Source organism: Solanum stenotomum, chromosome 5, assembly GCF_019186545.1.
Source record: "Solanum stenotomum isolate F172 chromosome 5, ASM1918654v1, whole genome shotgun sequence".
Taxonomy (NCBI): Eukaryota; Viridiplantae; Streptophyta; class Magnoliopsida; order Solanales; family Solanaceae; genus Solanum; species Solanum stenotomum.
Window position 1 is genome coordinate 384,530 of NC_064286.1, and position 20,542 is coordinate 405,071.

A 20,542-nucleotide genomic window follows, 5' to 3' on the forward strand; every position below is an offset into this window, starting at 1 on the left:
TAAAACCAACCAAAAAAGGTAATAATTTACTAAGAGTTAGTTTGAAAACATATAATAATGAAAGGTTTTATTATGCCATATAAACATGATTGTAGTAAGACAACATGTTGGACAATTTAAAAAACAAATTCATGTAAAACCTAATTTTGAGAAATTTAAAAAGATAAAAATATTATTCAATTGTACACGTGATGGTTAAGAATATCTTTTTAGTAAAATGACTAAAAAAGGTTGACATATACACAAAAATTATAATATAAAATTAATAGCGCCAAAATGAGCCAAGAAAAATTCAACATATTACATGCATTGACATAATGATAACTTTTTTTCATTGTAAATAAACTAATCAATGAGGAAATATCATGCTACATATTGGTCATCATCAACATCAAATTGCTAATTGTAGTTAAAACTCTAATTAATCATAATTACAATAATAAATAAATACCTAAAACTTTAATTTATATTCATGTACGTGGCATAAACTATCGTTATCATTTATGTGATTATACACGGCTACTGCTTTTTGTAAATAACTAAAATAAGCCACACAAAAAAAATTTGGCAAGACTATAAATAAGTATATGGATTTTATGGTAATTTTTTTTTTGAGTATTATTGAAAATTCGTGAATTGTTTTTTTTTTAAAATGACTTTTTTCTATATTTCGAACTTAAAATATGGAGTCGCTTTTTAAAAAAAATTATATCCTTAAAATGAGACTTTTCAACACAAACTAAAATTAGTCGATCTGAAAAAACATAATAAAAGTGAAGCATGGCATGTTCATTCTCTCATGCACAATATCTTTTTGAGATGGGCAAATAAACATATAGGTGTGCTGAACAAACAGAAGTGGTTGAGTCATCTGTATTATTTATTTTATGATTAAAACTCTTCATTAAAATTGATAAATATTAAGTAGCTATACCTACTAAAAATAGCACCTTTCCCTACAAATTGAAATTTCATGAGCCTAACATGCTGAGTTCAAACTATCAATTTTGTTAGTTGAGACTTAGTCTTAAATTCATTTAATAAAATAATATGTTAATAGTTTCATATTCACCAAATATAGGAAAAAACTAATTCTAATATTAGCAAATAGTAATCATAATGGCTTGTAAAATGACTTCTTTTAAGTAAATTTCCATTTTCTCTAGTTTAATGTTTTGTTCCTTGAGGTATAATGCATTATAAAAGTCATAACATGTAATTAAAAGAAACAACAGAACTTTATAAAAGAGTAAAACTATGAAACAACAAGATTAATAGAAGAGGAAAAAAGACCGGTACACTAAGTTCTTACTATACGCAATATCTACGAAAAGATAGTCTATTATATGCATTCTTATCCTGCAAACTGCAAAAGGTTATTTACACAGCTCAAACGCATGATCTCATGACCACATAACAATAACTTTACCAAATATATTAAAAACTCCTTGTATCCTACATATTTCTCAGTATAATTAAATGCACATAAATTAATTTGAATACGACTATTATAATGTATCTTATGAGAAAAATGTTGGAATCTTCATTGACAAATTCACAAAATGATAATTTAAGAGCAAATATTCATGCTACTAATTATTTTTTCTGTTTTAAGAAGTCAATATTTTGCAGTTCTATTGTGAAAAGAGAAATAAGATAATGTAACAAATACAACAATTTTTCAAAGTTAGATCAAAATCAAAAGCCAAATAATAGCATTCAAACCTCAAAACTTTACAGACAATATTGGTTAGCATATATAGTTGTTCACAAATGTTCACATACATAAGAATACACAAATGCTTCTCTCTCCAACTTACTCTCTCTCTCTAAAGACAGGCTGGAAGGATCCAAACCCCCAAACCCCACTTACATTATTAACAATTAATAATATTTTCACTCAAAGCAAATGAAAAAAAAAAACCTAATACACAAACAAACACTTAAATTTGTCTCAACTGACAAGTAAACACTCCAACTTAATTTTAAGTTGTATTTGTGTCTCGTGGACACCTGATACTTATAGGCGTCTAGATTGTTATTTTGTAAATTGGATTGTTCAACTGACACAGTAGAGATGAATTAACTTAACTGACTATTGAACACTCCAACTCATTTTCACAGTGTCTCGTGGACATATTATGTGACTAGATAAGTATTTTGTAAGTTAGATTATTCAACTAACACCGTAGAAATGAATTGAGTTGTCTAGATGTCTATATTTATAATCCAAGTATTTTTACTTGCTAGCTAAAATTAAATTTGAGTGTCTGATTATGTATTACGGAGAAAAAAACATTAACAGTGTTATAATAAAACTAAAGGGAAAAACAATATAAAGAAAAAGTTGAGAAATTAGACAAGTAAAGGAGGTTTAGCTTCTTTCCTTTTCCCCCCTTCTACCTTTCTTTTCTTCCTGCTATTGCTTAAGCATCTTTTTTCTCACTTTTTGCTCTTCTTATCATTCTTCTTCACTCTTTGGTAAAAAAATAAAAAATATATATTTTTTTCCTTGCTTTACTTTGATTCCATACTTCCCACTACCTCCTATATTTCTTTACATTTCTTCAGCTAAAACCTGTTAGTAAAATCTTTGATTCTTGATAGTTGTTGTTGTTGCCTATCTGGCATTGATCATTTGATCACAAAGTCTAATTCCTTTTTCTTGGGATTTGCTCTTTTTCCTAGAAATTGTCTTGGACCTTAAATACCTTAAGCTTAATTCTTTGTTGATCCCTTCTTGGTTCTGCTGTTTCAAGCTTAAAAATCTCATCTTTCTTGTTTTGCAGTTCCAAGATTGTAACTTTTTTACTTCTTCAGCTGTTTGGGTTTCTGGGAATTCCTCCTTTTCTTGTATTTCTGTTTCTTGAGAATTTACTCTTGTTTTCCCCCCTTTGTAATGGTCTAGTTCCCTGTGTTTTCTCTGTGTAAAAAAAGTTCTTAACTTTACTGTTCTTCTTTTAACTATTAACTGATTTCTGTGCTGAAAATTGGGTTCTTGATTCCATGGGACTTTGTCATGGAAAACCTATTCAATCCCCACAAAACCTGTCTGAAAATCCCATAATTCCCATTGATAATGAGCAAGAATTGAATTCCCACACTGGGAAAACACCAAAATTCCCTTTTTATAGTCCAAGTCCTTTGCCTAGTGCATTCAAGAACTCTCCTGCTAATTCTAGTGTGACTTCAACACCTTTGAGATTTCTCAAACGTGTACCACCATCACCAGCTAAGCATATTAGGGCATTACTTGCTAGAAGGCATGGCTCAATTAAACCTAATGAAGCTACAATTCCAGAAGGGAGTGAATGTGATATTGGATTGGATAAGATTTTTGGGTACTCAAAGAATTTTGATAGTCACTATGATCTTGGAGAAGAAGTGGGAAGAGGGCATTTTGGTTATACTTCTGCAGCTAAGGGGAAAAGAGGGAGCTTGAAAGGGCATGATGTAGCTGTAAAAGTTATCCCAAAATCAAAGGTTTGCATTTTATGCTGTATCCCATTATTTTTTCTTAAACTAAGGGGCAGGGGAAGGGGATCACAAGGTGGGGAACTTGTGGGGGAATCAAACCCTCGCCAACAAGGTGAAAGTTCAGATAGTTGATATTGTTACTGAGCTACTAAGATTTTCCTATTGTTTCCCAATTAGTATGAATTTTAATTCTATATGACCTGTAAAAAAAAGGTAAGACTTTTGTTTCTATATGTGGTTTGGATGCTGAATCTTGTTCAATTCCTCATTTGTCATTGCTGCTGATTGTAGTTTCTTCTGGTTGAGATGTCCTTTTATTCTATAGTACTTTGAGGTGCAAAGTGTTTGGTGACTTAGAATGAGGTGATGACTGCAGTCTTTCTGCAGAAATATAGTGGATGATTTCATTTTTCCAACAAATTTTGGTTCCAGAAATAGTTGATAAGGATGGTGTGTAGATATGACACTTGGGCTAACTCAATTCCAAAATTTAGCTCATGAGCGGAGGATTGTCCAAGTCCATATAAGCGGACCACAGTCCATTCTCTAGCCAATGTGGGACTCTAACCAACTCTAACAGATGGCAAGTGAGCTAGATAGATTTGTCGGAAATTCCAGCATCAGGATTATGAGAAATTGACCTTGGCCAAAGTGAAACTTACTGTGGATTTTAGTAGACAGTCCAGAACATTTGGTATTGAATTTTGTGTTGTATAGTTTGGTACCTATCAAAAAAAAGTAAAGGTTGACTTACAGCTTGATGCTTCTTCGAAGCACATCTAATCATTTCTTGTCAACTGTATTTACTTGATGCTATCCTGTTATTTTCATGCCTAGAGCAGTATCACCTGATTGTATTATTTCTTTGTTTAATGAGACTGAGGAATCTTTTGCAGATGACTACAGCAATTGCAATTGAGGATGTAAGGAGAGAAGTCAAAATATTGCGTGCTTTAACAGGACATAGGAATCTGGTTCAATTCTATGATGCCTATGAGGATGAGGAAAATGTTTATATAGTCATGGAGTAAGTTGAAATTGTCAATCTTAATGCTGCCTTTAGTTGTGTTTCAGGGTAACTTGTCATTCTTCAGCATTCTGACATAAATGAATTTGTCTTATTTGGTCTACGTCCTTCCAAATGTTTGCATGGCTTGTCATGTTATCATAAGAGAAATCTATTCTAGTTTATCATTTTTGTCTTTTATGTTTTCTGCATTTGTGTGTACTTATCTTTGTGAGATCTTCTTCAGGTTATGTAAAGGAGGAGAATTGCTGGACCGGATACTTGCAAGGTGGGTACTAAAAATATTTTCAACTTAGCATGCTCGGTATTCTCCTATGTGAATTTCCTGACTCCAGTTTCTTTTGAAGGGGTGGGAAATACTCAGAAGACGATGCCAAAGCTGTCATGGTGCAACTTCTAAGCGTGGTCTCATACTGTCATCTTCAAGGAGTTGTTCATCGCGACCTAAAGCCTGAGGTAATGGAGTTTTTTTTTAATCTACATATTATACTCAAATATTCATTTGCAATGAACACTCTACTTATGTTTAGAACTCCTGAATGAACCTAAGGAATAGAGTCAAGTTTACTAGTTTGCACAAATTTTGTTGATGGACATTAAGTGCACGAATGCAACCACAATAGCATGATTAACAACCTCAAGTATCAAAATAAAACACTCAAGGCATCATCATCATCATCATCATAGTAGTTATATGACTCTCAACTTAATAACTGATATATTAATCATGTGCAACAAGTTTACAGTAGATGGAGCGAGTATTCCTGGATTTTCCATTTTATATGTGCAATTTCATATGGATACCTAGGATCCTGCCCAACTAATTAGGTGATTTAAAGATCATTCATGAGTTATTTTGGTAACATATTATTACATGATGAATTCTGACAACCCAATTACAATTTTGCATAAGCCCCTGTAAAGTATTGAGAGAGTCAAATCAGCTCAACCAAATCAAAATGCTTTCGGAGGTTTGTGTATTGGACAGACCACTGAAGAAATTAGTTATGGTCTGCATATTTTCTTACGGTATCTAATGGAAATTTCCAGGGTTTCTTCTAATCCCATCATATATGTGAAACAAATGTAGTGTCATTTCTTTCCTACCTCACTCTATGTTTCGTATGCTCCTATATTTCTTTGGTTTCCAAGCTCATTATATTGACAGTTGTTCTTGTGTGCTATTCAGAATTTCCTTTTCGTTTCTAAGGATGAGAACTCTCCTTTAAAGGCCATTGACTTTGGTCTCTCTGATTATGTAAAACCAGGTAAAAGTTAATGCATACAACATTTATCATTTCTTATTTTGTGCTTGCAGCATGCCGTAGTTTGACTAACGGAAATATTTGCAGATGAAAGGCTTAATGATATTGTCGGAAGTGCATACTATGTTGCACCTGAGGTTTTGCATAGATCTTATGGAACAGAAGCTGACATGTGGAGTATTGGTGTAATTGCCTATATTCTTCTTTGTGGAAGCAGACCTTTCTGGGCGCGGACAGAGTCTGGTATATTTAGGGCCATCCTGAAAACTGATCCAAACTTTGACGAATCCCCTTGGCCCTCTTTGTCTTCTGATGCAGTAGACTTTGTAAAAAGATTGCTGAATAAGGATTATCGCAAAAGGCTAACTGCAGCTCAGGCTCTCAGTAAGTCTCCTTGACAATGTAGACCTTACAATTTTGGAATTAGGACATACCTAGACCAGTTTCAAGTTCCTTAATGTCCTTGTTGAGTGTTGTCTCGAGCAGAACTCGTCATAACCATATATGAATGCACATAATGACTTCCTGATTTAACCACATTACCTCTATTGTTTCATATTTATGTTTATTATTGCAGTATCAGACTTTAGCAGCATTACAGATTTCTTAACCTGTCTCATTTCTTCTGTAGGTCATCCTTGGTTGGCTGGTCATCATGACGTGAAGATTCCGTTGGATATGATAGTATATAAGCTTGTAAAAGCTTATGTGTATTCTTCTTCTCTTAGAAAAACTGCTTTAAGGGTATGTATATCTGTTCTTGTAAAACTTGCTTCTAAGTTCAGTAGTCATATAATTTAGCCAAAAAATCTAATATGACCACTTCTTGTAAGTACTGCCATGCCTTTCGAGGCGTGCTAAGGTCAGATAAATTCTTCTGTGTTCCCTTCTCTTATGTTTCTTCAACCTCTTTTCCTCGCCCCTGCCCCCAAAAGCAACAGGAGCATTATGTGATCAGCAGGGTTCTAATATAACCTGTTCAGTATTTCTGTCATCCTGTAAATATATACAGAAACATATTTTTCCTGTCATGGTGTCACCGAGAGATTATAGTATATAAGTAGCAAAAAATGTGATGTCATAAGCATCATATAGTCACACAACCTTGGAAATATGACAAATGAAATTATTTTGACTTCTAAAGAAATGTTAGCCCCTTTATTTGTTAGCTGTATGATTTATCGTTTGCTTCTACTGTAACAGGCTCTTGCTAAGACAATGACTATACCACAACTAGCTTATCTTCGTGATCAATTTACACTATTAGGGCCAAGCAAAAGTGGACTTGTAGCTCTACCAAACTTCAAAATGGTAAGCTCTCTATCATCAACCATCATTGTTCCAGAAAAAAATAAAAAGAAACTAAAGAGATTGTAGGTTCATTTTTGTTTTTTTTCCTCAGTATACTGTTTCTGATTAGTTTAATGATTCGGCAGGCTGTGATGAAGAACTCCACCGATGCGATGAAGGATTCAAGGGTTTTCGACTTTGTTAATACGGTAAGCTTCCTCTCAGGAAGCTCCTTTGGTTCTATCTTGTTGAAGTGGTGATCTTCATACTTACAATTCTGATAGACATAATGAAACGATGGCAAATTTTGTTGACCGACTTTTTCATGTCCTGTGCAGGTGAGCTCTCTTCAATACAGAAAATTGGATTTTGAAGAATTCTGTGCTGCTTCGATAAGTGTACATCAGCTTGAGGGAATGGAAAGCTGGGAGCAACATGCTCGTCGTGGCTATGAGTTCTTTGAAAAGGAGGGGAACAGACCTATTATGATAGAGGAACTTGCTTCGGTACACTCTCCCTCCTCTCCCTTCTCTCATCGTGATGCTAATAGTAGTACTATAAATATGATGGGGAAGTATCTGAATTTTTATGTTCATCAATAAGATTTAATTCATAAAGGGTAGAGTAATAGCTTACTACATGGCTACATGCATTATTGTTATTTGCTTATGACATCTTCAAGTAAACAAGAACAAGTTGGCATGTACAGACAGTGGTATAGAATTTACTTTTTGGCGTCAAAGCTATGAATTGTTTTCTACTTCTTAAGTAAATGTTAAAGCTTGAGTTTTTCCGAAATAAGTTAAATGTATGATTTACCAAGTGTGGTGGTGCCACGATGACTAAACTTGCCTAAAATCATTTCTTTGAACTTCTTGGTTGACTGGTGTTTGCGATTCTCAGCTTCAAACTTACTAATTTTCATATCTGGTTTATTTAAACAGGAGCTCGGGCTTAGTCCTTCCGTCCCAGTTCATGTAGTTCTGCAGGACTGGATTAGACACTCTGATGGGAAGCTCAGTTTCTTGGGATTTGTTCGGCTTCTACATGGAGTTTCTTCGCGCACATTTCAAAAAGCTTAAAGAGTATAACCTATCTTAATGAAACTTCCCAATGCTTTCAGACTATTCATCACTCGAAGAATCGAAGTCTTGTTGCTTGATCAAATGATCTGTTGAAAGGCGGAAACAGCTAGTTTACGACGAAACTACAGATCCAGTTTGAAAATACATGGCACTAGCAGCAGTATATTTGGTGTCAAATCTTATTTTGTCATGTAATTCTTGTATTCTTCAAATGCTGGATCACATTCCACTTTAAGAGGATTGTACAGATGAGGATAATCAGAAGAAAAAGTTGTAAGTAGTTTCTCAGAAAAGACAGCTGAAAGCTGAGATGAGTTCTTGTGGCTTCTTGCTTAGCATAATAAATTCTCTTTATTGTGTCTGTAACCTTAGATCCGCTCGTGTTAGTCTATTGTCACAATTCTGCTATAATTTAATATATGAACAACCTTAGTGATGGCGCACACAAAATTTTGCAAATCAGGTTAATCTTAGCAATTACAAATACATGTTGTTTAACCATGATTTGGATATAAATGTATATGTAAGATATATTTTATATTTATATTTGATATAGACATTTGATGTGGATAAATTTTTACTAATGAGCCAAATGCTTTTTGACCTTTGAGCTTTTCTTAATTTTAAATGAAAAAACATGTTGTCTAGCAGTTGGGAGTTTCAGAATTAGGTAAATACCCTACCAACATAATTTACCTTAATATCTTATGATCCATAGTAATTAGGAGGGCCACTAATGAGCTGGTTTAAACATATATTAATTATTTCCCTTTAATTAATCCTCAGTGAAATGATTTAAATGGCCAAAATTGTATGATCACACTTTCCTTTTTACAACTTTTTGGAATGGTTGTTACAAATTGTATTCTATCCTGTTTTTTTAAATAAAATTTATGTCTGAAAGTGAATTAAAATTTATTATTTCATAGTGTTAAATTCATTATTATGTAATTATAATTTGTGATCGTGATATTACCTCTTTTTTATTTCTAATTTTCCTCTTACTTATATCTAATATTATTTTACCTTTTTTTATATGATGTGTGACATAATAAAACAATGTCCTTAATTCAAACATTATATTCATCAAAACAATATAACACATTACGAAAACGTTGTCTAACCACCAAAGTTGTTACAGGGACTGATTTGAACTAAAACAGAGATATTAAGTACTGAAATGAAACTTTTAAAAATTTGAAGGTACCAAAGTGAGTGTTCATCCAGATCTTCTTATTTCTTTGCTTCTTCTCTGTAATTCAAGAACCAGAAAAAAAAAAATGGCGATCCAAAAAACCCACAAGGGGAAAACCAAACCAAGATCTCCAACACTTATACTTACAGTTTCCATTGTAGCCATAACTTTGTTATACATAGCTTCAACATTGTTTTCCCCAAATGGGTTCTCTTTTTCCACTTCCATAACCTCAAAAAACTCAGTCTTTTCTAAGAATCGTCGACAACATAATGGGCCTCATAAGTATATTTATTGGGGAAATAGAATTGATTGTCCTGGAAAACATTGTGATACTTGTGCAGGTTTGGGTCATCAAGAATCAAGCCTTAGGTGTGCTCTTGAAGAAGCTATGTTTCTTCAGAGGTAAAATTTTGTTTCCGTCTTTTGGGTTTCTTGAAATTTCACTTTTAGTTTACTTAGTATGCAAGGGGAGCCTTAGTGTAATTTGTAAAACTGTTCTGGGGTTCGAGCTGTGGAAATGGTCTCTTGCAGAAATGCAGTATGAGACTGCCTACAATAGACTCTTGTGGTCTGGCCCTTCCACGGACCCTGTGCATAGAGGGAGCTTAGTGCGCAAGTTGCCCTTTTAGTATGAGGATGATATGAAATGAAGTTCATATCAATGACAACTTGTTTGGGACTGAGGCATAGTTGTTGTTGTTCTGTTGAAATCTAGCTTGCAAAGTTCGAATCTTTTCTATGTTGAAGATGGTTTTACTTGCTGGATGTTTGCTTCTTGATTGCTATAAAAAAAGAAGAGAAGTTTTGGTTAATATATTTCCTTTCAGCTTGTGTGGATTCTTTACATAAGCCTGAGTTGGAAAAGATAAATGTTGATCTTGTACGTAGTATAGGGACTGAGGCGGTCTGAATTTTGTTTTGTCCTTTCAGTTTATTGGCGGTTGAATTGTGACCACCTTATCATATAAAAGAAGAGGGAGGGACTTCAATTTAGTTATATAGGTATTATAGGTGATGATTGAAACAATTTACAAGAACTGTTGCTTTTTTGACCTGGGAATGTACTAATAGCATTTGTTGATTGAGGTAATTTACAATAATACAGTTTGATGATTGTTGCAATTTGCAACGTGGTTTGTTTTCGAGAGATTTAGTTCTTGGGTTCTCTATAATAAAGGTCAGTTTAATTCCTCTGTTAGAGGTATGCTGAAACTTCAAATGTTTTGCTAGAATGAAGTCTGCATCTTATGGATTAGTCAGCTGTTTCAATGAGTGATTTTGATCTTTGGATTAAATTTCACAACAGCAGCAGTATAACATGTTAGCAACTATACTGTTCTTCTTTTTTGATAACCGTGGTGTCCTGGGCAGCTTGTGCACCTTGACAATTCCAGGGGGCACTTGCTAATAGACTCTTTGTTAGCTACTATTCTTTTGTGTTTATGTTGATGAAAGAAAATTTGATCCATTCAAAGATGGACATCCTAGGATCATCTGTACTAAGCTTATGGACATAAGACTTGACATGCATGCAGCAATTAGTATTATCTTACAGTTGATTTGGATAACCACATATCTCTGTGCACAATTTGTTGTTTGTGTTGCTTCCAGACACAAACCATACATTTGGTTATGGCAAGAAAACAATGCATTTTAAGATGTGTTTTAACAGTTCGAACATTTCTTTTATGAAAGATGTATTTGAAGTTCTACTTATCCTATAATAGGCTACTACTTGTTGCAGAACATTTGTTATGCCTGCGAGGATGTGTATCAATCCGATCCACAACAAGAAAGGAATTCTTCACGGGTCCGGCAATTCAATTTCTGAGGAAACTGAGGAAAGGTAATTTTTCTGTATTAGTGACATGATGGAGTTCTTTGATTAGGTTGCATCCATTTCTGAGGCAAGTTACATTTTCATTAATAATGGCAAGGTGGAGTTCATTAAATTGTTGCATCCAATTCCGTGTAAAACATACGCATTAGAAAATTGATAAAATGTCTCTTATAATTATCTAAAATATACGTCGATGAATTTAATAGAACGGCAGAATATATATGTGATACATTATAGTCGTGCATGGCCGTATTCAGTAATGAGTAATTAGAGTTTCAATATTGTTGTTTCAGTTGTGCCTAAGATACAAAGAACTAGATTATGTATGCTGATGTGATATATGCTTGACAAGCATTTGAATGCTACTTTTATCTGTTTCTGGATTACCTGTTAAAATAAATTGTTTAACAATATTAACTTACTGACTTCCTATGTGTCCATCTAATTGTCAGGTGGGCGGATAGTTCGTGTGCTATGGATTCTTTGTATGATCTGGACCTCATCTCTGACACTGTACCTGTAATTTTAGACAATTCTGAAATGTGGCATCATGTCCTGGCAACAAGCATGAAGTTAGGTTCTAGAGGGGTTGCCCACGTTGAAGGAGTTAGCAAGACTGATCTCAAAGAAAAAAGTTCGTACTCAAACATTTTGCTTATCAATCGAACTGCAAGCCCGCTTTCTTGGTAAACGTCCTCTCTCTCAAGTTGCCCCCCTTCAAGTGATTAGACATTGTGATGGCCGATGCACGAGTTTATCTTTTCTCTTTTCTATTTTTCTTTTCTAGTGGAAGGATAGTATCCTCCTAGCATTTGGAACTATCCAGCCCATTCCATCAATGGATTTAATTCCATTGTTTTTTCTGATTGCAAAACCTGTATTTAATCTGTACAGGAAAACAGAAAAGAAAATATACTATGCCAAGATTAGTTCACGGCTGCTCAAAAGTTGTATTAGTTGTTTAATTTATTTATTTTTGGTTTGTATCCTTTATAAACCAGTTTGACGTTAGGTACTCGCTCATGTGCAAACTTTCATGTTCTAGGAGAAAATGGAGCTTGTAGCAGGGGATGATTTGCTTATATTTTTTTGACTTTTAGTATAAGACCTCCTTTTGAGTTCTAATAGATTTACTGTATATATTAATCATGGTAATCATTCAGGTTTGCAGAATGCAAGGATAGAAAAAATCACAGCTCCATTCTTCTGCCATATTCATTTCTTCCTTCAATGGCCGCGGAAAAACTACGATATGCAGCAGAAGAAGTTAGTTAACTGCATGTCCTTCAACTACTTAAATCTACTTTGTCTCTATCATCTGTGTGAAAATGAAATCCTTTAACACTGTTTTCTGTTAGCAGTAGAACTAGATTGCTGTCACATCTTTGACATGTTTTCTCTATATGTTGAGTCCACCGGATTAATGATCAAACATCATATCTTGAACCTTTTTTTGTTTTAGAACAACAAATGCATATTATAGTTTCTTTCTCTATTAGCTTCCTTATATAATATGCTTCTAAGTTTTCCTTTGTTGCATAAATGGCTGTGAAAGTTACCGCCTTAATATGTTTTGATGGATTCTATCATTTTCTATAGATCAAGAAGCTGCTTGGTGATTATGATGCTATGCATGTTCGAAGAGGTGATGTTCTGAAGACGAGGAAGGACAGGTTTGGGGTTGAACGAAGTAAGCACCCTCATTTGGACAGGGATACTCGTGCAGAGTTTATTCTATGCAGGATAGCAAAATGGGTCCCGCCTGGGCGAACCCTTTTTATTGCTTCTAATGAGAGGACACCAGGTTACTTTTCTCCTCTGGCTGTGAGGTTAGTGATCTTTTCAACTCTTTTAGAGTCTTCCTGTCCTCTACTTGATCTTTGTATACTATAGAAGAGTAATATGCACTGTTTCTTTTGGTTGCTTTCTGCTTTATAACACTTTATTTCCTTATAGTCTTCCTAACACTAACTAGCTTCGGTACACTAGTACCTACAATGTACACTGTCTTTTTCCTCTGAAACATGTAGATGACAAGTATGTAAGGACTTCATAGTTTAATATAATGTTTCTGAGAGACTTTCAGATTTCTATCTGAAAAACTTTGCATCAATTAACTAGATCCTTTTGATTGCATCTTTAGCAATACCCTGATTAAATTGAAGTTGCCGGAGAAGAGGAGGCAGACTTGGATCTCGATGTCATAAAACCATGTATAAGGGAGATAGTGAGAGTGTGGGGTGGATTGGAGAAAATCCAATCACTTTGTACTTGGATCTACTTCATTCCTTTGTCTCGTATGAGATATAGAGCATTCAGACCATTTGGATCTGGCTTTCTTGATAGAGAGCAGGGTAGAGTACGGCTGCTTAGTAAAAAAAATTGTTCCTGGATGCCCCCTGGTCATAGGATGGTTCTGCTGTGTAATCTGATTTAGGGAATTTGTCTTGGATTAGCGCTTGACTTGACTTGTATACCTTTACTTAACAACAACAACAACAACAATGCTTCAGTCCCAATCAAGTATGATTCGGCTAGAGGAATTGTGACTTCTCATGTCGCTCTAGCCCTAAAAGCTCTGTACATTCTGTATTCACTTATAAATCTCTAGCAAGCCTATACCTTTACTTAAAAAGAAAATATCTGCTTAACTTGTAATGACCAGACAAAAGCAAGTTCCTTGATAAACGAATACTGTTGGTCGTAATAGGAGAAAATCCATTTGATCATCTTCTGGATGACCGTAACTATTGCCTGCTATAATCTTTGTTCTTGTACCTACTATTTTCAGGTACAAGCTAGCCTATTCCTCAAATTATAGCAGCATTTTGGATCCATTGATTGAAAACAATTACGAGCTCTTCATGGTAGAAAGGCTTATTTTGATGGGAGCGAAAACATTTATCAAAACAATGAAAGAGGATGATAATGATCTCAGCCTCAGCGATGATTCTAAAAAGAATACCAAGAAATGGGAAATACCGGTGTATACAAGAGACGGTGAAAAATGTTAGCTCTCGGATGCTTGACCACCGGATTCTTGATGAAGAATACCGGCTATTTTGTTCTTCTGTTGTAAAGCAAAATCTTGTGGTTTCCTTTGTGAATGTCAGAGTTGTTAGGTACTAGTTGAGAAAATAGCCTGTTTCTACATGTTGTATGTATATTATGATATGGGCTTCGATTGGACATGGAGTCTAATTGAAAACATGCAGTGTTGATTGGGTCATTCTTTGTTAAATACATGAAAATGGTGCTGCCTGATCAAGAAATGTTAAATTTTATTGATAAGTTGATATATTTATGGTGCTCTTGATACGAAGGAAAATGTTTTCCATGGGAAATGAGTATTTCTTTTTACTTATATTCTGGTGTTAGGTTAGGAGAAAATATTGTCCCAAATCTAAGCAAATACCTTATTGAAGCTTCATCTATGACAAGTTGGAAAGAAGATTGAAAAGAAAAGGACAAAAGTATCTCTATATATACTGTTAAATAAAGTGGAAAACAGATATTAGAAAGAAGCTTTTATTTTCATCTCTTCATAACAAGTAAAGTTTTTATCATGCATAGAAAACATATTCTTACAACACCCTTTTTTTGTGGTTTATACATTCGGTATCCAAAGCTCACTAGCCTGATTAATCCGACTTTAATACATCGTAAGGTCTACCAAAGGGGATGCAATTTCTACCAAGAGTTTCTCCATTTCCAAGGCTCTATTAACCTCTTTCAGTCTTATATGTACATGCATTTAAACACACCAGAGCAAAAATTCTAAAGCCTAATTGTGCTCTATCCATAAGTTGCTTTCTATTTACAATGAGAACAGCTTAAATGCTTTTTGTTTTTGTGCTATTCCAAAGTGTTGTTAGGCAAGAGTCTATTCCACAATGAAATCTCTTTGTCACTATAAAGCTTTCTGATTCCTCCATAAAAACCGTCTCCTTCATTGCCAACTTCTCTATGATCCTTTCTGTTTATCACTGTCTGCCTCCACCTCGATCCCGGGGTGTACTGTTTGAACTCCAACAGCACTGTCTCTGCGATGTAGCTAGTCATGAGAATAGTAATCATGAAATTTCCATTTAATGTACGTACTCGTTGAAGACATAATTAAGTAAATAATGTCTCTTTTATAGTTCAAAATAAGTTGTATTGGAGCTATATATCATGGAAAACCAGAAACTACACCTAACTATTACCCCTGCATTTGAATTTTTCGCCTTCCCTTTTGGGACTCGACAAGTTAACTTCAAATTATGTAACTTACCACTGGCATGACAATGGCAATTCAACTTGCTGCCACTACAAGATTCCAAGTGTCCAACAACTCCATACCACCAACCTGCAGAACAAAGATCAGAATTTTTCGAGTATATTCAATGCTAATAAGATGAAAAACAAATTGTTTTTGGACAAAAGCACACACCATATGCAAACTCTTTGCTTTTTCTCCACTGAATCTCAATGTGATCATCAGGTTTCAGATCATCTAAGCAATCTGATACATGAAGAACATAAGGAAGAGTATCAACAGTTGGTGCTCTTAGTCTATTCCATTCTATATCATCCTCTATCATTCGCCTCCCGTACGATGGATACCTGCAAAATTTATTCATTCACATTTAGGCAAAAGGGCTTAAAGAAAAAAAAAAGAATCTTGAACACATCCAACTATAGTCAGCTGATGTAAAACATACAGTGTATAGCTCCGTGTATACCGGCTAGAAAAAGTAAACAGTAAATCTGTCCGAATGTGTGTGTAAAGATTACCTTGCACTAAAAGTATTTGTTCTACAATCATAGCTAACTTCAGCATCATAGCAAGATAGCATAAAACCAGCATGTCCATTCTGTACCTTCAAAAGAAAAAGCATGATCTATCAGCATTTTGTTCAATAGATGCTTTTTGACAGTAAAAACTACAGGTAACAACCAAATCTGCTACATCAGGTAAATTTACGCTCACATTATGAAAAATTCCGTATATTGTCAGTGTATAAAAGTTAAACTCGTCTGCAATTACCTCGCGGTTAAAAACCTGAGCCGGAAACCAAAACTTTCCAGTCTCAAGAGAAAGGTACCAATCCATAATTGAGCTCATTTCTGAAGAATTTCCAATCTTGCTGTCATCTTCATTTCCTTTTGATCTGTTCCATAAAAGTTTCCTAATCTTCGAAAATTCCCCATAAAGATCTCTTTTTGTTCTTGATTTCTCCAAGATGGAAGCTTTATTTCTTGACACAACATAGCATTGCCATTCTTTATAAGCAGCAGAACCAATCAATTCACCCCATTTTTCCTTAATATGTTTCTCCCACAAATGATCACTTGTGCATTTTTCTCTCAAAGAACTACAAACAGCAGCCATATTACAAAGACCATTTGGTGGAAGCCTCTCAAAAATACATTCCAATGTCAAATCAGGCAAATCCAGTAAAGAAACTCCCTCTTCTTTCTCCACAACATTCTCTAGTTTTGACTTAACATGATCTGTCATAAGTGGCAAATTCAAGAAACTAATAGCATTTCTACCTTTACTAAACCATAAAGCTAAGAACTTTACAAGTTCTTCACTAAACCATACATTTGAGAAACCTCCCATTGGCTTGAAAAATGACTTAGAAACTAGTAATATGAAGGAAAGGCAAGAAATCAAGAAAACAAGCATTGCATTCAAAGAAAAAAGATTGCTTTTTTAACTCAGCTAAGATAATCCAAGAAACTAGTTTATATATATATAGTGAAAAGGGTAAAAAGAAAAATGCTTAGATTGTGAAAATTTTGGCTGAGTTTTCAAATGAGGGAGATAGGTAGATGTACCACACAAGACAAGCTTTAATTAATGAAACTCACAAAACCACAAAAAAAGAGAGATGAAAACAACCAACAAAAAGAAGTTGTTTCTTAAATGTTTTGGTATCCAACTACAGTAAATTGCCCACCAGAAATAAGAGGTGAACAAAATTTGGATGATTTGATCACTAAACAAAAAGAATAAAACTTGAGCAAGAAAACTCAAATTTTATAAACTTTGGTAATACCAATCTTGATATTTCCTCAAGTGACAATGAAAGACAAACAACACTACTTTCTTTTTATATATCTACCTCATATATAATAAGACCACTTTTCCAAGAAACCAAAAGTATAAAAAATAGTTCAAAAAGAATTGACTAAATTTATTAAAAAATATTGAAAGCTAGTTAAAAATGAGGGTGAATACAAAGTATATCCTCAATTTCATCCAAGATTTTGTCAGGACTATGGTTCCCTCTTTAAACTTCTATCCCAATAATAACTTGTTTACATGGCACCTAAGGCCTAAGGGTGTGGTCCACTGATTAACAAAGTAGGTTTAAATTTGAGTTAGAAGTAAAAATATTAATCAATCCATTTTATCTGTCACAGTATACTCAATATCTCGCTTTATGCTCTCGGATCACAGCCTTAATTCCACGTAAATCGAATGGCTTTGAGAACTGTCCTTGACCACTTCCTAGCTACTAGCCTTCTTACTTGTTCAACGAGCCTTTATTTTTTTAGAAGATATCAAAATTAGTCGAAATGTATACAAACTGATCCAATCTTTATAATTACGGAGTATATATATTGACTTGGTTGACGGAGTCAATAAATAATGTGAGGAAGACTTTAAAGAAACAAAAACTTAGGTAGCAGAAATTAAAAAAAAGTAGGTGTCACAGTTCACCTAGTGATTAACCATATAGTTATTAGACATCATAGAAAAGGTAGGTGGCAGTTGCCTAACTTCTACTGATCTTACAACTGTAATGACCACTAACACACCATGTGGACTTAAAATCATTTGCCTGGCAAATCTCAACCGCACGTAGCGGAATCAAAATTTTCACTAAAAATATAAAAAAAGACTAAGGTAATTCAATAGTATATATATATCATGTAATTTTTCAGCTATTCTACATTTTGACGAACTAAGATATTTGAAAGTGTTGAAAAATAAAAAAAAAATTGTTACACACCTAATTAATAGAGTGTTAATTAAGATGTGATTTATGAGAGTAAATGACTATTATGCAGATATTTCTTATAATTAAGATAATTATTTTTTTAGCAAAAAAAATTAAATACAAATAATATTAATAGGCTACTGTGTTATTTAATGTTTGAACAGTTGACATCATGGGTGGACAAGTTTTGATGTGGTTCACTAATCCAAGCAGCAACATTAAAAGCTTATTTTATTTTCCTTTTTCTATATTCTTTTCTGAATGTTTAATGCCCTCACAATTTGGTGTGATTTATTGTCATAAAATCTGAATGAAAATGACTACGTATAGTTAATGCATGCTATTTGATTTATTTTTCGAGCTACCTTATTAGGTTAATGAGACGCTGTCTATATGTTACTTAATCGAATAATGCAAAAATTCTCTAATTTGTCGGTGTACATAACATATACTCTATTATTCATTTATATGAAATTAATGAAGCTTCCTATTCATTGATTTAATGTTCGGTAGAAAAATGAAACAAATGACGGATTTGACTAAAACAATAGAAAGATATCGAGACATATTTTTGGTAAATATCACTTCTTTACGTAATTGAATATGTGTCACTTTGAGGCGGAATCAAGTAAAGTTGAGGGGTTCATCTGAATTTCCTTTAGTAAAAAATTACATTATTGTTTATGCATAGTTAAAATTATTGTAACGTACATTACACATTGTCAAAGAGGCCACTTCATAGGTTTCTTGATCGGGCAAGTTTGTAAAAAATGATACATATATATGACATTATATTAAGGGAACTCGTATTAGAAAGGAGGAAAGAGCGGAAGTGAACTGTTTTATAATAACACAAACAAGAGCTCTTTAGTTTGTACCTATGTTTATGGTAAGGTCATTCCACATGAAATCATTGGGTACTCAAGAACTTCAAAAATTTATCTTCATAAAAATGACGTTCAATTCAATTTGTGCATGACTATTTTATCACGTATATTTGATATTATTATTCTTCATATTGTTTTAAATCTTTGATGTTCTCCGTAGAATGACAACATATCCAATGAATCTATGATGCTCTCTAAAATGACAATTGATAACAATATCAAAACTTTAAACACCAATCTTTTTGAGATTCAAAGTTTGATGGCAACTTTGTTGTATGTAGTATTGGAATCCCACTAAAGAAACAAAAGATAATATAGGAGGGGGTGGGGTGGAGGAACCAAATTTAACCAACTCTTGAGAAAGTTTATAAAGGAGTTGTTCTTTTCATTATTTTAGGAAAGGTTCGAATCCACCTTTAATTATACACATATATCAACTTCAAATAATTTTTTTTTATAGGGTTCCTTAGTGGGGCATAAACATATAATTAGAGTAGACGATATATTTAATATAGATTTAACTACATAATAGACGAATAAAAATACACAAAAAAAAATTAAATTTAAAATTGAAAGTGTCTAATAAAACACTGTATTAGGAGGCAAAGTGTTTAATTGCAACAAAACTTATTTTGAGTATCTAAATTAAATATTTTGACATGTTAAAGGAATTAAATCTATAAAACCTAATCACCATTTCACTTAAACTTATTTGATTGAGCACGAGTATAAAGAAAAACTTTCAAAATTTATGATTTTAAATAAACCATTACATTGTTGTGTTTTAGATAGTAAAAAAAATTACAGGTAAAATGGAACAAAGAGAATCAAAATGAAATAGGGGTTTAGGGTTTAAGTCTCTCAATATTCTATTTAGTATTCTTGTTTCTCCCCAAATCAAGAATTGTGAAAATCAGTATGTGGGCGATTCGTCGATCATCTTCTTCCCTCAAGTAAGCTTTCTCCTTTTCTCTCATTCTGCATTTTGGGGTTTGTTCTTTTGTTCTTTGTACTTCACATTTGAACGAGTCTCGATGGATAGAGTTACCCGATACTTGTGTCAGTTGAAGCTAGCAGGTACCTCTAGAATTAGTGTAGGTGCGAGAAAACTGGCCCGAACAATCATGATTATTTAAAAAAAGATGTTCTTTGTGCTTTTCTCGAAGTGATCTTTCTCCATTAACATATTTTGCTGCATTTTTTGGGTTCTATACATTTTTCGTTCCTTGTGACTACAAGTCTCTATCTTTCACTACTAGAAATGTTATTTGTGTTTCCCATATGTCCGAGCATTGGTGGATAGAGTTATCCGGTACTTGTGTTAGTGGGAGCTAGCAGTTGTGCAAGCTGCCCGGACACCATAATTATAAAGAAATTTTGTTTGTACTTTATTTTATTACATTGCAGATTCTTTTGGAGAATCACATTAACATATGCAATCACCTTTTTTGGGTAACTATTTATATGGGGGGGGGGGG

The 20,542-nt window shown here is 33.7% G+C and overlaps 4 protein-coding genes across 5 annotated transcripts in view; 3 read left to right on the forward strand and 1 right to left on the reverse strand.

Moving 5' to 3' along the window:
- The first annotated feature begins 2,351 nt into the window (after positions 1-2,351).
- Positions 2,352-8,475, forward strand: LOC125866271 (CDPK-related kinase 1-like). The gene is made up of 11 exons (XM_049546607.1): positions 2,352-3,483; positions 4,374-4,504; positions 4,731-4,772; positions 4,852-4,960; positions 5,694-5,772; positions 5,857-6,153; positions 6,401-6,513; positions 6,973-7,080; positions 7,206-7,268; positions 7,398-7,565; positions 8,004-8,475. Exons 1-11 carry the CDS (start codon positions 3,007-3,009, stop codon positions 8,139-8,141), a joined length of 1,725 nt encoding a protein of 574 aa, XP_049402564.1. The 5' UTR covers positions 2,352-3,006; the 3' UTR covers positions 8,142-8,475.
- Positions 8,476-9,402: 927 nt separating this feature from the next.
- LOC125866272 (uncharacterized) lies at positions 9,403-14,482 on the forward strand. Its single transcript, XM_049546608.1, has 6 exons — positions 9,403-9,744; positions 11,087-11,188; positions 11,635-11,868; positions 12,346-12,448; positions 12,782-13,011; positions 13,974-14,482. Exons 1-6 carry the CDS (start codon positions 9,425-9,427, stop codon positions 14,194-14,196), a joined length of 1,212 nt encoding a protein of 403 aa, XP_049402565.1. The 5' UTR covers positions 9,403-9,424; the 3' UTR covers positions 14,197-14,482.
- A 216-nt stretch (positions 14,483-14,698) lies between these two features.
- Positions 14,699-17,211, reverse strand: LOC125866273 (F-box protein At2g26850-like). 2 transcript variants are annotated; one of them, XM_049546611.1, is made up of 5 exons: positions 16,212-17,211; positions 15,959-16,038; positions 15,615-15,787; positions 15,456-15,530; positions 14,699-15,225 (listed from the first exon to the last, which is right to left on the reverse strand). In XM_049546611.1, exons 1-5 carry the CDS (start codon positions 16,854-16,856, stop codon positions 15,038-15,040), a joined length of 1,161 nt encoding a protein of 386 aa, XP_049402568.1. In that variant the 5' UTR covers positions 16,857-17,211; the 3' UTR covers positions 14,699-15,037. The 2 variants fall into 2 exon arrangements, with proteins under 2 accessions (XP_049402568.1, XP_049402567.1); XM_049546610.1 differs by having other exon boundaries at positions 15,959-16,044; positions 16,212-17,209.
- A 2,629-nt stretch (positions 17,212-19,840) lies between these two features.
- The window catches only part of LOC125866270 (pentatricopeptide repeat-containing protein At1g80270, mitochondrial-like), a 4,037-nt gene continuing 3,335 nt past the window's right edge, over positions 19,841-20,542 (forward strand). The window contains exon 1 of the mRNA XM_049546606.1: positions 19,841-20,017. Coding sequence (XP_049402563.1) covers positions 19,983-20,017 — 35 coding nt within the window. The 5' untranslated portion in view covers positions 19,841-19,982. The remainder of the gene's footprint in view (positions 20,018-20,542) is intronic.

Coding starts and splice junctions, on each gene's coding strand:
- LOC125866271 (XM_049546607.1), top strand. CDS start 3,007: ATGGGACTTTGTCATGGAAAACCTATTCAATCCCCACAAAACCTGTCT. Junction 3,484..4,373: donor AAGTTATCCCAAAATCAAAG/GTTTGCATTTTA, acceptor AATCTTTTGCAG/ATGACTACAGCAATTGCAAT. Junction 4,773..4,851: donor CTGGACCGGATACTTGCAAG/GTGGGTACTAAA, acceptor TTTCTTTTGAAG/GGGTGGGAAATACTCAGAAG.
- LOC125866272 (XM_049546608.1), top strand. CDS start 9,425: ATGGCGATCCAAAAAACCCACAAGGGGAAAACCAAACCAAGATCTCCA. Junction 11,189..11,634: donor TCTGAGGAAACTGAGGAAAG/GTAATTTTTCTG, acceptor TCTAATTGTCAG/GTGGGCGGATAGTTCGTGTG. Junction 12,449..12,781: donor TACGATATGCAGCAGAAGAA/GTTAGTTAACTG, acceptor CATTTTCTATAG/ATCAAGAAGCTGCTTGGTGA.
- LOC125866273 (XM_049546610.1), bottom strand. CDS start 16,856: ATGCTTGTTTTCTTGATTTCTTGCCTTTCCTTCATATTACTAGTTTCT. Junction 16,045..16,211: donor CTCAGGTTTTTAACCGCGAG/GTAATTGCAGAC, acceptor TTTCTTTTGAAG/GTACAGAATGGACATGCTGG. Junction 15,226..15,455: donor TTGCCATTGTCATGCCAGTG/GTAAGTTACATA, acceptor GCTACATCGCAG/AGACAGTGCTGTTGGAGTTC.